At 39.7% G+C, this 13,272-nt stretch overlaps 1 protein-coding gene across 5 annotated transcripts in view; it reads left to right on the top strand.

The window, feature by feature from the left end:
- The first annotated feature begins 1,218 nt into the window (after positions 1 to 1,218).
- LOC129820164 (nuclear pore complex protein Nup153-like) overlaps positions 1,219 to 13,272 on the top strand; it is a 32,666-nt gene continuing 20,612 nt past the window's right edge. For 3 of the 5 annotated variants that reach the window (XM_055877118.1, XM_055877120.1, XM_055877115.1), the window contains exons 1-2: positions 1,219 to 1,347; positions 9,091 to 9,304. In XM_055877118.1, coding sequence (XP_055733093.1) covers positions 1,270 to 1,347; positions 9,091 to 9,304 — 292 coding nt within the window. In that variant the 5' untranslated portion in view covers positions 1,219 to 1,269. The remainder of the gene's footprint in view (positions 1,348 to 9,090; positions 9,305 to 13,272) is intronic. The other 2 variants (XM_055877119.1, XM_055877117.1) reach the window with 1 other exon arrangement.

Below are 13,272 nucleotides of genomic sequence, written 5' to 3'. Positions count from 1 at the left end.
TGTATAGAATGAAAAGTACATTTTCTTTAAGAATGCAGTGACGTAAAATTTGTCAAAAATATAAATAGTAAAGTACAGATTCCCCCCAAAAACGACTTAAGTAGTACTTTAAAGTATTTTTACTGAAGTACTTTACGCAACTGGTATTTATTTATTTTTCAATGGGAAATGTAGGTCACATGTTTGATATTTATGTAAAAAAATAATATTACACATCAATACAGGGACATTCTTGTGAATAAATGAAATAAAACACCAGGCGTGGACATAATTTAGATGTGACAAGGCAATGATACATTAACAGACATTCAGAGACATGACCTCTAATTTTTCCAACTTTATAAAATTGTAACAGTTCAATGAAGAAAAAAAAGTACTAAATAAGGAATTTACCTACCCCTGTTTACATGTGTGAATATAATTATTTGGCCAAGACAATAATAATGTTAATAAAATAGTTATGATTGGCATTACAAGGATAAGCATAATGCCATTTAACATCATCAAAGGTAAACATAGGTAATTTGAGATTTTATACACAACCACAGTTTACTGGAATGGTGGCATGAAAAAACTAAATGCTCTATAGATTCAGAATCAGAGGAACAAAAAACACAAGGCACTTTGTCAAATTTGAACCTTTTGTACAATAAGTCCTTAACAGGCTAGATGGAAGAAAAGATTTTAAAATAAGTTTCTTTAACTTTTGGGATAACTGGACAATTAAGGTAAAAGGTAGTTGCTTTTGACCATAGCATGGGTTGGCCACTTCCACAGCAATATATTGAATTATAATCACCAAAAATTACTTAACTGACAATTGTATCCACTTATTGTTGATTTTTGTTTTTCCAAAAGGTTCAAGTCATTCATTTGTAAACTTGGAAAAGTGGGAACAACCTGACAATATAACAAAGTGTTCTGAATAAGTCCAAGTAAATGAAGTGGAATTGCTTTGCAAACCTTAATATATTCTCTCTGAGTAATATTAACCTGAAATTGACCAATAAAGTCATCAAACGGCAGAAACTCCCCTGTGTTGTCTAACAAATCACATACAAAATTAATACCCTTGTCAAACCAAAGGCCTTTGAAAATTGACATTATTGGTATAGGCGCACCAGCGTGATTAATGCCTAAACTACATTTCCCATAGTTCTCATTTACGTGAAGCTTCCTTGCATGGTGGTATGTTGGAGGACTGAGCGCGCTAAACTCTAGGATATGACAGGACAACTATCTGGCGGCTAGTTGAGATTCGATCTAGCCATGGCGGCCACGGGTGGAGGGAAAATTAGAAGCAGAAGATATCATATCGCTTCTAAACCTTACGCCAAAAGCAAACAGGTAAATGAAATTACCATATCTGTATGGATGTTCCACATTGAAGGATAGCATGTAGTTTGTTAACAGTTGTCTTTTCGCTCTTGTGTTATTGTTTTCTTTGAGACATTTTGTGCGGCCTAGTCTTAGCGCTCATGGCCTCCACGCTGTGTCAAGCTAGCTAACTAGCTAATTTAGCAAATTGATATACATTTTGCTGGTTCGGGGAACAAGCTAATATTACCAGCCAATATCTGTTAACAGGTGTGTATCTTTTTAAGACAGTTACTGTAAGACTAACGGCAGTTATGCTTATTTAACACGCTGTCGTGTAGAAATATTTAACTTTATTAGCTTAGACGTAACACTGGCTTCTTGTCAAGTTTGCGTACCTGCTGCGTAGCTATGCACTAGCAAGTAGTTATCTATGTTATGATGCTAACAGCTAGCGAAATGTACAAGCTAGGTATCATTTGTTAGCTTTTCATTGTCTCGCTGCCAACGTCATTGTCATGTAACGTTCGCTATGGCATATCATATCAGTTCTTTGTGGCTTACATTATCTAACTTTAATCATGAAAGTATTTAACTATATACTTTCTATGTTTTTAAATACAGTTGACAGTGGGGTATATTTCTGTTTCTTAGCCGTTTACGAGTTAGGTAATTAATAATTTCAGTTTTGTTTTAAGTCAACCTACATGGTTGACCACTAGCTAAGCAAGTAACGTTAGAGGCTAGTTAACGTTACGACATGGTAACAATCTAACGTTACAAAGCAAAGGCAACACAAATACAATCTGTAAACTAACGTTAACTGTCAACATTAGTCCGTGATGGTAGCTATTCAGTCTGTTACTATATTTCTTGAAATTAAGCCAATATTATGAACTGGTTTTGTTCATTTCGAAAGGGGCATAAATGTGAGGCGTTGTGGAAACGTAACCAGTCGTAGCCTAGTGAGAACACACCACAAGAAAGGCGGGATACATATGCACTGAGCAGGGTCACTCGAGCCCTCTACGTTAGTCGTCCTGCTTGCTAGTTGTAGGCGATTGTTGTTGTTGTGTAGCTACAGTTAGAAATTCGAATATCTGTGAGTAGTAGCTAACTTGTACTGCGCTGTTTTTGATATTTATATAGCTACCTAGCTAATTTCTTATTTATTTAGCTAGATAACGGCAGTGAACTGCAAAAATTAACGTTACTGGGATTTATTGGACTGCTCATCTGATTTTGTGATTTTTGCAGCTAAATTAAATACAGGTCCCACTTATTTGACTTGCAACCAGTCTGTTGGATGGATTTTAGAATGACTGGTCATGGTTGTCCATGTTGTTTAGAACAGGGTCATTCTAAGTCATATCATTATCCAGATTTTCAGGACCATTAAATACCTTGACATGAAATCCCACAGGAGGTTTTCATTGTTTTCAATACATGGCAGTAAATGTATATATATATTTTCAGATGACAGGGACAATGCACCATTTAGGAGTTTCCTATAAATTAATTGTCCCCGTGCAAAGACGGGGACTGCTACATTGTAGTGATGCACTGATATGACATTTTTGACCGATATAATATCTGATATTTTCTTTGCAAAAAAACGATACAGATATTTACAATTGTAGCCTCCTTTTAAGCATTCTAGTACAGTTAAATAGGTAACACATGGATGCAGCGGTTTAAGACACTGCATCTCAGTGCAAGAGGTTGCTACAGTCCCTGGTTCGAATACAGGCTGTATCACATCCTGCTGTGATTGGGAGTCCCATAGGGTGGTGCACAATTGGCCCCGCGTTGTCCGTGTTTGGCCGGGGTAGGCCGTCATTGGAAATAAGAATTTGTTAACACGCTAGTGTTATTTGACCTGAATATGACTGCACGTCACATAATTCATATAGTTCATACATTTAGTTCATACATTTTCTACGTAGTTATTACACATTGATTGCGCTATAACTCGTATTTCATGTCACAACGATTCATCAATATTTATGCCATAATGCTGGTAAAGTTGTCTCGAGCACCTACAGTGATGGTCATAAATAAAAGCTAGCTAGCTCATGGATGCAAACAATATTCTTCCCCTAAAACATAGCAAAACAACATCTGTTTCAGTAGCTGTAGTTAGCTAACTATATAGATAGGTGTCATCTAAAATAACCCTAATTTATAAGACAGTTATTTGATTAATGGTGGTTGGACCCATCTATGTGAAGCTAGCCATAATAAGGATTAGCCACAATAGTGGACTTCGTGGTTAGCCTTCAAAATAAAAGTTTGTCATTGACAGTGATGCAAATGAATACAAATAGTAGAATTATGCCATAATTGAATAGATCGTGCTAAATGAGGTTGTAATGTTCTATAAAATCAACAAAAGACAATGATTTGTTAACAAATCAACAAAATGTTAACAAAATGTTTGACAAATCTGTTAATCTCACTGATGTATTATACTTTAGAATTGCATTGGGGGCATACTTATTTCACTGTGCAGCCTTACCCGATGTCATTGATCCACAATCCATAGGTATCAGTCTACTCAGTGACACCCAGAGAACATTAGCGTTGTAGCTCTTATTGCGGGTCTCTGAAACAACTGTGAATTGAGCCACATTTATTGTCAACCTATGTGTATTGAACACTATTCCCGAGGATAAACAATACTGCGTGGATGTTTTGGGGTCTGATAACTCTGAGGACATGGGGAAAATGTCTTGGCTATTGAGTAGACTGATACCCCATTTCATTGATCCCCAATCCTTAGGTAAAGCTGTAGAGTGCAATATGAATGTCAATACACGCAATAGGCTGACTGGTGAGGTGATTTCACACTGTCGCTGTCCCGCGATAAGACCTACAACGCTAATATTTGCGTAAACTCTTCACAGTTGTGTTCTGTGGGTGGCACCGAGTAGACTGATACCCCATTTCATTACTTCACATTCCAACTTTTTTTTTTACATTATCTAGTCTAAATATTGCATTATTCCACCAATTGTAGTAACCGTCTGCATGACTGTCAATGACATACCTTTATTTTGAAGGCAAACTGCAAATTTCACTTTAGTGGCTAGCTTCTCAACCCGGTCCGGTCGAGCCTTACTAGCCAGATTAAGCTAGTTGGCTGCTTATAACGTTAACCCTGTTGCCAAAAGCTAAGTGGCTGGCTAGCTATTTCTTTTTTTTAATGGATTTCAATAGGCGAACAAGAAGTGGCTACCTAGCTAATACTTAGTCACAAGGATTCCATAATCATTGCTAATGAAAATGACTAGTTTCTATTGGTCATTTGTTTTCAAGCTGGTTGTATTGGTGCTAGCTAGGTACTCCAGAAGTTGTGGTCGAACAAAAAATGCTTTATTACCAGCGCGGTATTGTAAACACATCGTTCATGGTTGGTGTTTGCTTTTTTGCAGACTTTTGTACAGCTTTGACAGTGCTCCTGATAGTAGTGGTGGTGCTTGGCTTGCACGTGCAAATTCAGAACACACAACATTCTATGATAGAGCTGTGTTATTTGACGTGTATCTTTTTTGAAACGCAAAGGCCCGAACGATGTTCCATAGTATGTCGTGAAGCTAATAGTAGTGATGCTATTACTGTGTAACTCTGGTAGGGCAATGTGTACCGGTGCTCAACCAGTCGGCGAAAGCGAACATCACACATGACAGAGAACGGTTGATTGTCAAGGGCAATGAATTACATTATCTTGGCGTTAATGAATTTTGCCTTTGAGTTGTCTCGCTGAAATTTTCTTACTCTTTCAAATGACTGCTCGACTTGTTGACTGCTCGATCCACACAGCAGACATTCTGGGTTAGGTTAGGAATGCTGTGTGCCACGTGTAGCGCAGAATTTTGCGCGGCGTCATTACGTCATGTACCATGTTATATAGGTTTGCATGTCAGCTTTGACATCGGGCCGATACCGATGTCGACATTTTTAGCAAATATCGTCCGATTCCAATATGTTCACCGATATATTGTGCATCCCTGCTAGATTGGTCATTGGAAAGTGAAAGCAGAGAGTCTGCCAGCAGTAATAATAAAGAGCATGTATAGGCCAAAGCAAACTAGTGGAATATTTGACTTGGAGTTCACTCTAGACCAGTGAACTCAAACTTCCAGTTGAGGTTTTGTTTGGGCTTACATGTCAGCTGATTATTCCATTTGTGTCATTGGACCCCACAAGCATAAATTCTCTCCTATCAACTGGGAAATGCTTGAGAGGGAAGCAGTAGACCTATTCACTTTTAATTGTAAACGTTTGGAATGGTGTCATCACAGCAGCTTTTTTCAGGTTACTGGAGGGGAAAACACAACCGCGAAATCACTAATAAATAATTTGGGTTGCGGGGGAATTTCCAGTAAACCCACTCTCACTTTGTCATATTGAACTGTGGTGGACCAACCATGTAGCTTCTCTTAACTTTACAGATAGATTGGGCTTCCCTTGACAGTGCATGACCTCCCTTGTAGATTACCCCCCCCCCCCCCCCCCCGCCGCCGCCTTTGGTACTGATATAGGAAGGCCTAGTAGTCTTGTTTAAGTGGTCTCTAGTCAGGAAGTGAGTCATGGAGCTAACCACCCCTAGCTCAGGGGCATATTGTGGTGTTGTAGGCTCTTCCAGTCATATAGGAAATCATAAACATTTCGTTTGTGTGGTGCTGTGAGCTAGTGTTGACAGAGGGTTTGGAATCTGGCAGCTTTAGTAGTGGTCCTTAATTATGAGTTATGGTTGTGCTGGCACATGTAACTGGACAGATGCAAGTTCAACTGCTGCTCTGTATTACTGTGCGGTGGTTTGAAATGCACACAGAATTTGGCCTTTTTTTGTATTTGGAATGCCTACAGTCAGTCAGACACATTGTCCAGTTTGTTGTATAGGCTAGCAGCTCTTTGGTTCACTTGAACGTCATCTGTCAATTGTACACCGCCAGACCCTATTCACCCTCATCTCACTGTTTCAACCCCACACAGAAGTGCTTCCTGGGAGAACAATAAGAGCAGCATTCTGGCACGGTCCTGTGGTCTCATGGCCCTATTCACAGGGGAAATGCAGCGTCCTTAAATCCGTAGAATCACAAGAGCTGCGTTCAAAGGCCTGCAAGCTCGAACTGGCCCTCTGAGAGGCTGGGCCTAGTACATGGGTTAGACTTATCTAGAGTGATTGTTTACACTGGTCCGTGCTTGGTTAAACACTGTGGATTTAGTGTAGACAGGTTGAATAGCAGATGCGCTGCACGACTGGTGCTTTTTACAGGTAAAGCAGAAGTGGAGTGGAGGATATGGTCGTTATCAGGAGTAGAAAGCTACCAAAAGAGTAGACTAGCCGATGTACATGTGAAGTGGTGCTAGCAACATCATCTTGTCCTCTGTTTTGATCTATACTGCTGCAACAAAAATTTGCCCAGGCTTGAGGTTTCTGCAGAACCATTCTAAAAATACATTTTAGTGTAGTTAATGGAGCTGGGTAGCACTTAGGGACTATCTTGTATTATGATATTGGTTTAAAGTCAGGAAGCATGTCCCTCAACTCGTTGATAGGCTTAGATCTACTGTAGAAGATGGGTGTACTGTTACTGCATTATTAACTCCAGTACCAGGTCTGTGCTGCATCAGACTCCTGTCTGGCCCACTGTTCATTAGTCAAGTTTCCATTGACCCAGGTTTATTTGACAAAGCAATGTCGCAGAAAAATATAAATAAATTTGCAACATGTGTAATGGAAACGGCAGCTACAGGAGAAATGTTCTGAAGATCAACAACATTTTTATCTGTTCGACGGGGTGGGTTTTTCTTTTGTCAAACTTACTTGCGACAAATGATTGTCGAATAATTGAGAAGGTATACTGGGCACAATGTTATCAAAGCTCCAGTCTCTACATTTAATTCTAAATGCCTACTGCTTGCTTAATCTTTCAAGAATGCCTGATTGCTTCGCCTCGCTTTTCTGGTTGGCTGAGCTTAAGTTTCACCACCCAATTATTTCAGCTCTACAGTAAGTTTCACCATGGGCTGTGGCTATACATTGGCAGATGAGAATTATTAGAATATTTCAAGTATTAGTAAATTCTTACATTCGGTAGCCGTGATGTGCTTTGTAAGGCTGGTCATGGCTCACATCAACAGCATCATCCCAGATACCCAAGACCCACTTCAATTCGCATATGATTTACAGATGATGCAATCTCTATTGCACTCCACACTGCTCTTCCCACCTGGACAAAAGAACAGCTATGTGAAAATGCTGTTCATTGACTATAGCTCAGCGTTCAACACCATAGTTTCTTCCAAGCTCATCGCTAAGGACCCTGGGACTAAACACCTCTCTCTGCAACTGGATCCTGGACTTCCTGGCGGGCCGCCCCCAGGTGATAAGGGCAGGCAACAATACATCTGCCACGCTGATCCTCAACACGGGAGCCCCTCAGAGGTGCGTGCTTAGTCCCCTCCTGTACTCCCTGTTCACCCACGACTGCATGGCCACACCAAGACAGTTGTGAAGAGGGCATGACAACACCTTTCCCCCTCAGGAGACTGAAAAGATTTGGCATGGGTCCCCAGATCCTCAAAGTTTGACAGCTGCACCATCAAGAGCATCCTGACCGGTTGCATCACCGCCTGGTATGGCAACTGCTCGGCATCTGACAGTAAGGCGCTACTGAGGGCAGTGCGTACGGCGTAGTACGTCACTGGGGCCAAGCTTCCTGCATCCAGGACCTCTATACTAGGCGGTGTCAGAGGAAAGCCCAAAATATTGTCAGACTCCAGTCACCCAAGTCACAGTGTTGTCTCTCCTACCGCAAGTCAAGCAGTACTGGAGCGCCAAGTCTAGGTCCAAAGGGGGCTCCTTAACAGCTCCTAATCCCAAGCCATAAGACTGCTGAGCAATTAATCCAATGGCCACCCTGACTATTTACATTGCCCCCCCCACCCAGTGTTTTTTACCCTGCGACTTAATGTTTTATCTATGCATAGTCAGTTTACTCCTACCTACATGTACAAATTACTTTGACTAACATGTACCCCCGCACAGTACCGGTACCCCCTGTATATAGCCTGTTTTTTTGTTTCAATAAATATTTTCTTAACTCTATTTCTTGAACTGCATTGTTGGAGAAGGGCTTGTGAGTAAGCGTTTCACTGTCAGGTTGTATTCGGCGCATGTGACATAAAATTTGATTTGATTCTATCATGCTGGCTTTTGCAGGCTACATGAGACAGATAGGTGGGAGGGCATACAGGCTGTCGCCAATTTATTTATGTCGATTTGCCAAAATGGTTAATGGGAACACTTCAACCACTTAATTTTTAATAGACACTAGGTTTTAGCAACAAAAAAATGTTATTCTTTGCTGTGACATATACAGCTTTTTCTATCCTATAGGAGATCATTTAAATGGAAACACACAGTAGCAGATAATTGTTGCATTTATTTTCAATGCAAACTAAGTAAATGTTGACACAATCACTGGACAAGTTAATGGAAACATGGCTACTAAGAGCTTTTAAGTAGGGCTTCGCTTGAGAGGAATGACTTTGACGTGCACCCACTGTTCTGTCTCTCGATCAATACCTACTAACACATACCTCTCAACACATAATCGTAGATGTTCACCAAACAGATGTTCATCATTACGGTTTTTATTTTCTCATTAAATATCAACCTATTGTCCTAAAAGTCTCCCTCCGTCCCATTTCTCTCTCCCTCCGCTATTATTTCCACCCTTCTTTCCTCTTTCTGTTCACCAGCAGCAGTCAGGCCTGATTAGTCGAGTGACAGACACAGTCAAGAGCATCGTTCCTTCCTGGATGCAGAAATACTTCACAAACGGGGAGGCTGCAGAAGGGGGAGGGGCCATGTTGGGGGAGGAGCCAAACAGTCAGGCCCCTCCTAATGGCAGCGAGGCGGTAGACCCCCTTCCTGATGGACGGGACTCTGCGGAGCCCGCTACCAGTAATACAGGTGAGCTGATATGGCATATTATACAGTATATCAAATATATTCATTCAGAGATCTGGCCCATTGGTGTCGTATTTTAACTTTTAATACGGCATACCTGTTAACTGAAATGCGTTCCAGGTGAAGCTGGTTGAGAGAATGCCAAGAGTGCAAAGCGGTCATCAAGGCAAAGGGTGGCTATTTGAAGAATCTCAAATATAAAACTTTTTTGCTTACTACATGATTCCATATGTGTTATTTCATAGTTTTGATGTCTTAACTATTATTCTACAATGTAGAAAATAGTACAAATAAAGAAAAACCCTTGAATGAGTAGGTGTTCTAAAACTTTTGACCGGTAGTGTATCTAACACACAAAATTCATGTGTACTTGTGTCTATAGTGCGTATGTTTGTGTTACTTCACAGTCCCTGCTGTTACATAAGATGTATTTTTATCTATTTTTTAAAATCTGATTCTACTGCTTGCATCAGTTACCTGACGTGGAGTAGAGTTCCATGTAGTCATGGCTCTATGTAGTACTGTGCGCCTCCCATGGTCTGTTCTGGACTTGGGGGCTGTGAAGAGACCTCCGGTGGCATGTCTTGGGGGGGGTATGCATGGGTGTCCGAGTTGTGCACCAGTACTTCAGACAGCTCAGTGTTTTCAACATGTCAATACCTTTCACAAATACAAGTAGTGATAAACTCAATCTCTCCTCTACTTTGAGCCAGGAGAGATTTACGTTCATGTTGTTTGCTCTCTGTGTACATCCAAGAGCCAGCCATGCTGCCCTGTTCTGAGCCAATTGCAATTTTTCTAAGTCCCTCTTCGTGGCACGGCTGATCAGTAGTCCAGGTGCAACAAAACTAGAGTCTGTAGGACCTGCCTTGTTGATAGTGCTGTTCTACTTGGTCACAATCCCGGATCCGGGAGCACCCCCCATCAGTAAAAAAGCTGACTAGCATAGCCTAGCATAGCGTCACAAGTAAATACTAGCATCTAAATATCATTAAATCACAAGTCCAAGACACCAGATGAAAGATACACATCTTGTGAATCCAGCCATTTCTGATTTTTAAAATGTTTTACAGGGAAGACACAATATGTATTTCTATTAGCTAACCACGATAGCAAAAGACACAACTTTTTTTTCCCACCATTTTTTTCCTGCATAGGTAGCTATCACAATTTCGACCAAATAAAGATATAAATAGTCACTAACCAAGAAACAACTTCATCAGATGACAGTCTGATAACATATTTATTGTATAGCATATATTTTGTTAGAAAAATTTGCATATTTCAGGTATAAATCATAGTTTTACATTGCAGCCACCATCACAACTCTTACCAAAGCAACTAGAATAACTACAGAGACCAACGTGAATTACCTAAATACTCATCATAAAACATTTATGAAAAATACACAGCGTACAGCAAATGAAAGAAAAAGATCTTGTGAATCCAGCCAATGTTTCAGATTTTTTAAGTGTTTTACAGTGAAAACACAATATAGCATTATATTAGCTTACTACAATAGCCAACCACACAACAGCATTGATTCAAGCCAACAATAGCGATAACGAATAAACCAGCAAAAGATATTAATTTTTTCACTAACCTTCTCAAACTTCTTCAGATGACAGTCCTATAACATCATATTACACAATACATATAGAGTTTGTTCGAAAATGTGCATATTAAGCGGCACAAAACGTTGTTATACAATGAGAATAGTAGCCAAGCTGCCAACAAAATGTCGGGAGAAATCTTGGGAGAGGCACCTAATCTAATCATAAACTTGACTAAAAAATACAGGTTGGACAGCAAATGAAAGATACATTAGTTCTTAATGCAACCGCTGTGTTAGATTTAAAAAAATTAACGTTACTATGACATACAGCGTGCGTTAAAGCGAGATCGCACCGAAATTAATGGCGGAATAGTAGTTTTACATTTTAACAGAACAACGAATTAACATCATAAATAGTTCTTACTTTATGATGAGCTCCCATCAGAATCTTGGGCAAGTTGTCCTTTGTCCAGAGGAATCGTTGCTCGGTTGTAGATTGTCGCCTTCAACTTTGGAATTAGCAGTAAACATTAGCCATGTGGCGAAGACGTGTCCAACTCACTATAACGCAGCACTAAGAAATATCCGAAAATCGCAATATACTGATATAACTCAGTTTAAAATAACAACATTATGATGTCTTTAACCTGTCTAGGATCAGCGTGGCGCTAGCGGCACACCCCCCCCCCCCCCCCCCCCCCACTGAAAAACCAGTGCCGCGAAATTCAAAAAAAATATTTTTTTTAAATATTTAACTTTCACAAATTAAAGTCCAATACAGCTAATGAAAGACACAGATCTTGTGAATCCAGTCAACATGTCCGATTTTTAAAATGTTTTACAGGGAAGACACAATATGTAAAGATGTACATCTATTACCTAAAAACACATTAGCATAATCCACCATCTTTTATTTGTCCACCAACACCAGTAGCCATCACCAATTCGGCTAAACTAAGATATTTATAGCCCCTAACCAACAAAAAAACTCATTAGATGACAGTCTGATAACATATTTATGGTATGGGATAGGATAGGTTTTGTTAGAAAAAAGTGCATATTTCAGGTAGATGGCATAAGTTACAATTGCACCCACCGTCACAAATGGAATAGAAAAACTACTTAGAGCAATGTGTTTACCTACTTACTAATCATCAAACATTTCGTAAAAATACACAGCATACACGAATCGAAAGACACAGATCCTGTGAATACAGACAATATTTCAGATTTTCTAAGTGTCTTACAGCGAAAACACAATAAATCGTTATATTAGCATACCACATATGCAAACGTTACCAGAGCATTGATTCTAGCCAAAGAGAGCGATAACGTAAACATCGCCAAAATATATTAATTTTTTCACTAACCTTCTCAGAATTCTTCCGATGACACTCCTGTAACATCATATTACACATTCCATATAGAGTTTGATCGCAAATGTTTATATTTAGCCACCAAAATCATGGTTAGACAATGTGAAATGTAGACAAGCTGGTAAAGAAAAAGTCCTTGCGCCACTTAGACAGTGATCTACTCTTATACATAAATACTCATAAACGTGACTAAAAAATATAGAGTGGACAGGGATTGATAGACAATTTAATTCTTAATACAATTGCGGAATAACATTTTTTAATTTATCCTTACTTTTCAATACAGTTTGCGCCTAGCGAAGCTACGTCATAAAACATGGCGTCCTAAGCCACTAAAATGTTTCGACAGAAACACGATTTATCATAATAAAAATGTCCTACCTTGAGCTGTTCTTCCATCAGTATCTTGGGCAAAGGATCCTTTCTTGAGAGCAATCGTCTTTTGGTGGACAGCTGTCCTCTTGCCATGTGGAAATGCCTACTGCGTTCGGGATGAACTGAAAAGCGTGCCCAACTATTCACATCGTTGCAAAAATAAATGTCCCAAAATCGCACTAAACGGATATAAATTGCTATAAAACGCTTTAAATTAACTACCTTATGATGTTTTTAACACCCATAACGAGTAGAAACATGACCCGAGTAATATTACCCCCTTCACTAATGCTTGGAACAGGAGCGGGCCGGTGTCCTCTAGGCGCATGACGCAGCTCCAAAAGAATGACTAGCTTCACGGTTTTTTCATTTGTGGGGCCTGTGAACGCGCAATCGACCCCATTGGAATCGTCATCACGTAAAGGCATCCAGGGGAAGACGTAAGAAGTGTCCGTATAGTCATAGCAATATCAGTGCCGTTTTAACTGACTTCAGAACAGTGGCCAACATTTCTGAAATCTGAATCCATGTCAGGGAAATTGCTGTAGAATGGGCTCTGTTCCACTTAGAGACAAAATTTCAACTCCTATAGAAACTATAGACTGTTTTCTATCCAATAATAATAATAATATGCATATTGTACGATCAAGGATTTTGTGGGAAGC

The sequence above is a fragment of the Salvelinus fontinalis genome, chromosome 22 (genome assembly GCF_029448725.1).
Source record: "Salvelinus fontinalis isolate EN_2023a chromosome 22, ASM2944872v1, whole genome shotgun sequence".
NCBI classification, from domain to species: domain Eukaryota; kingdom Metazoa; phylum Chordata; class Actinopteri; order Salmoniformes; family Salmonidae; genus Salvelinus; species Salvelinus fontinalis.
Note: the sequence above shows the minus strand (reverse complement) of the source record. Positions and strands in the feature narration are given on the sequence as shown.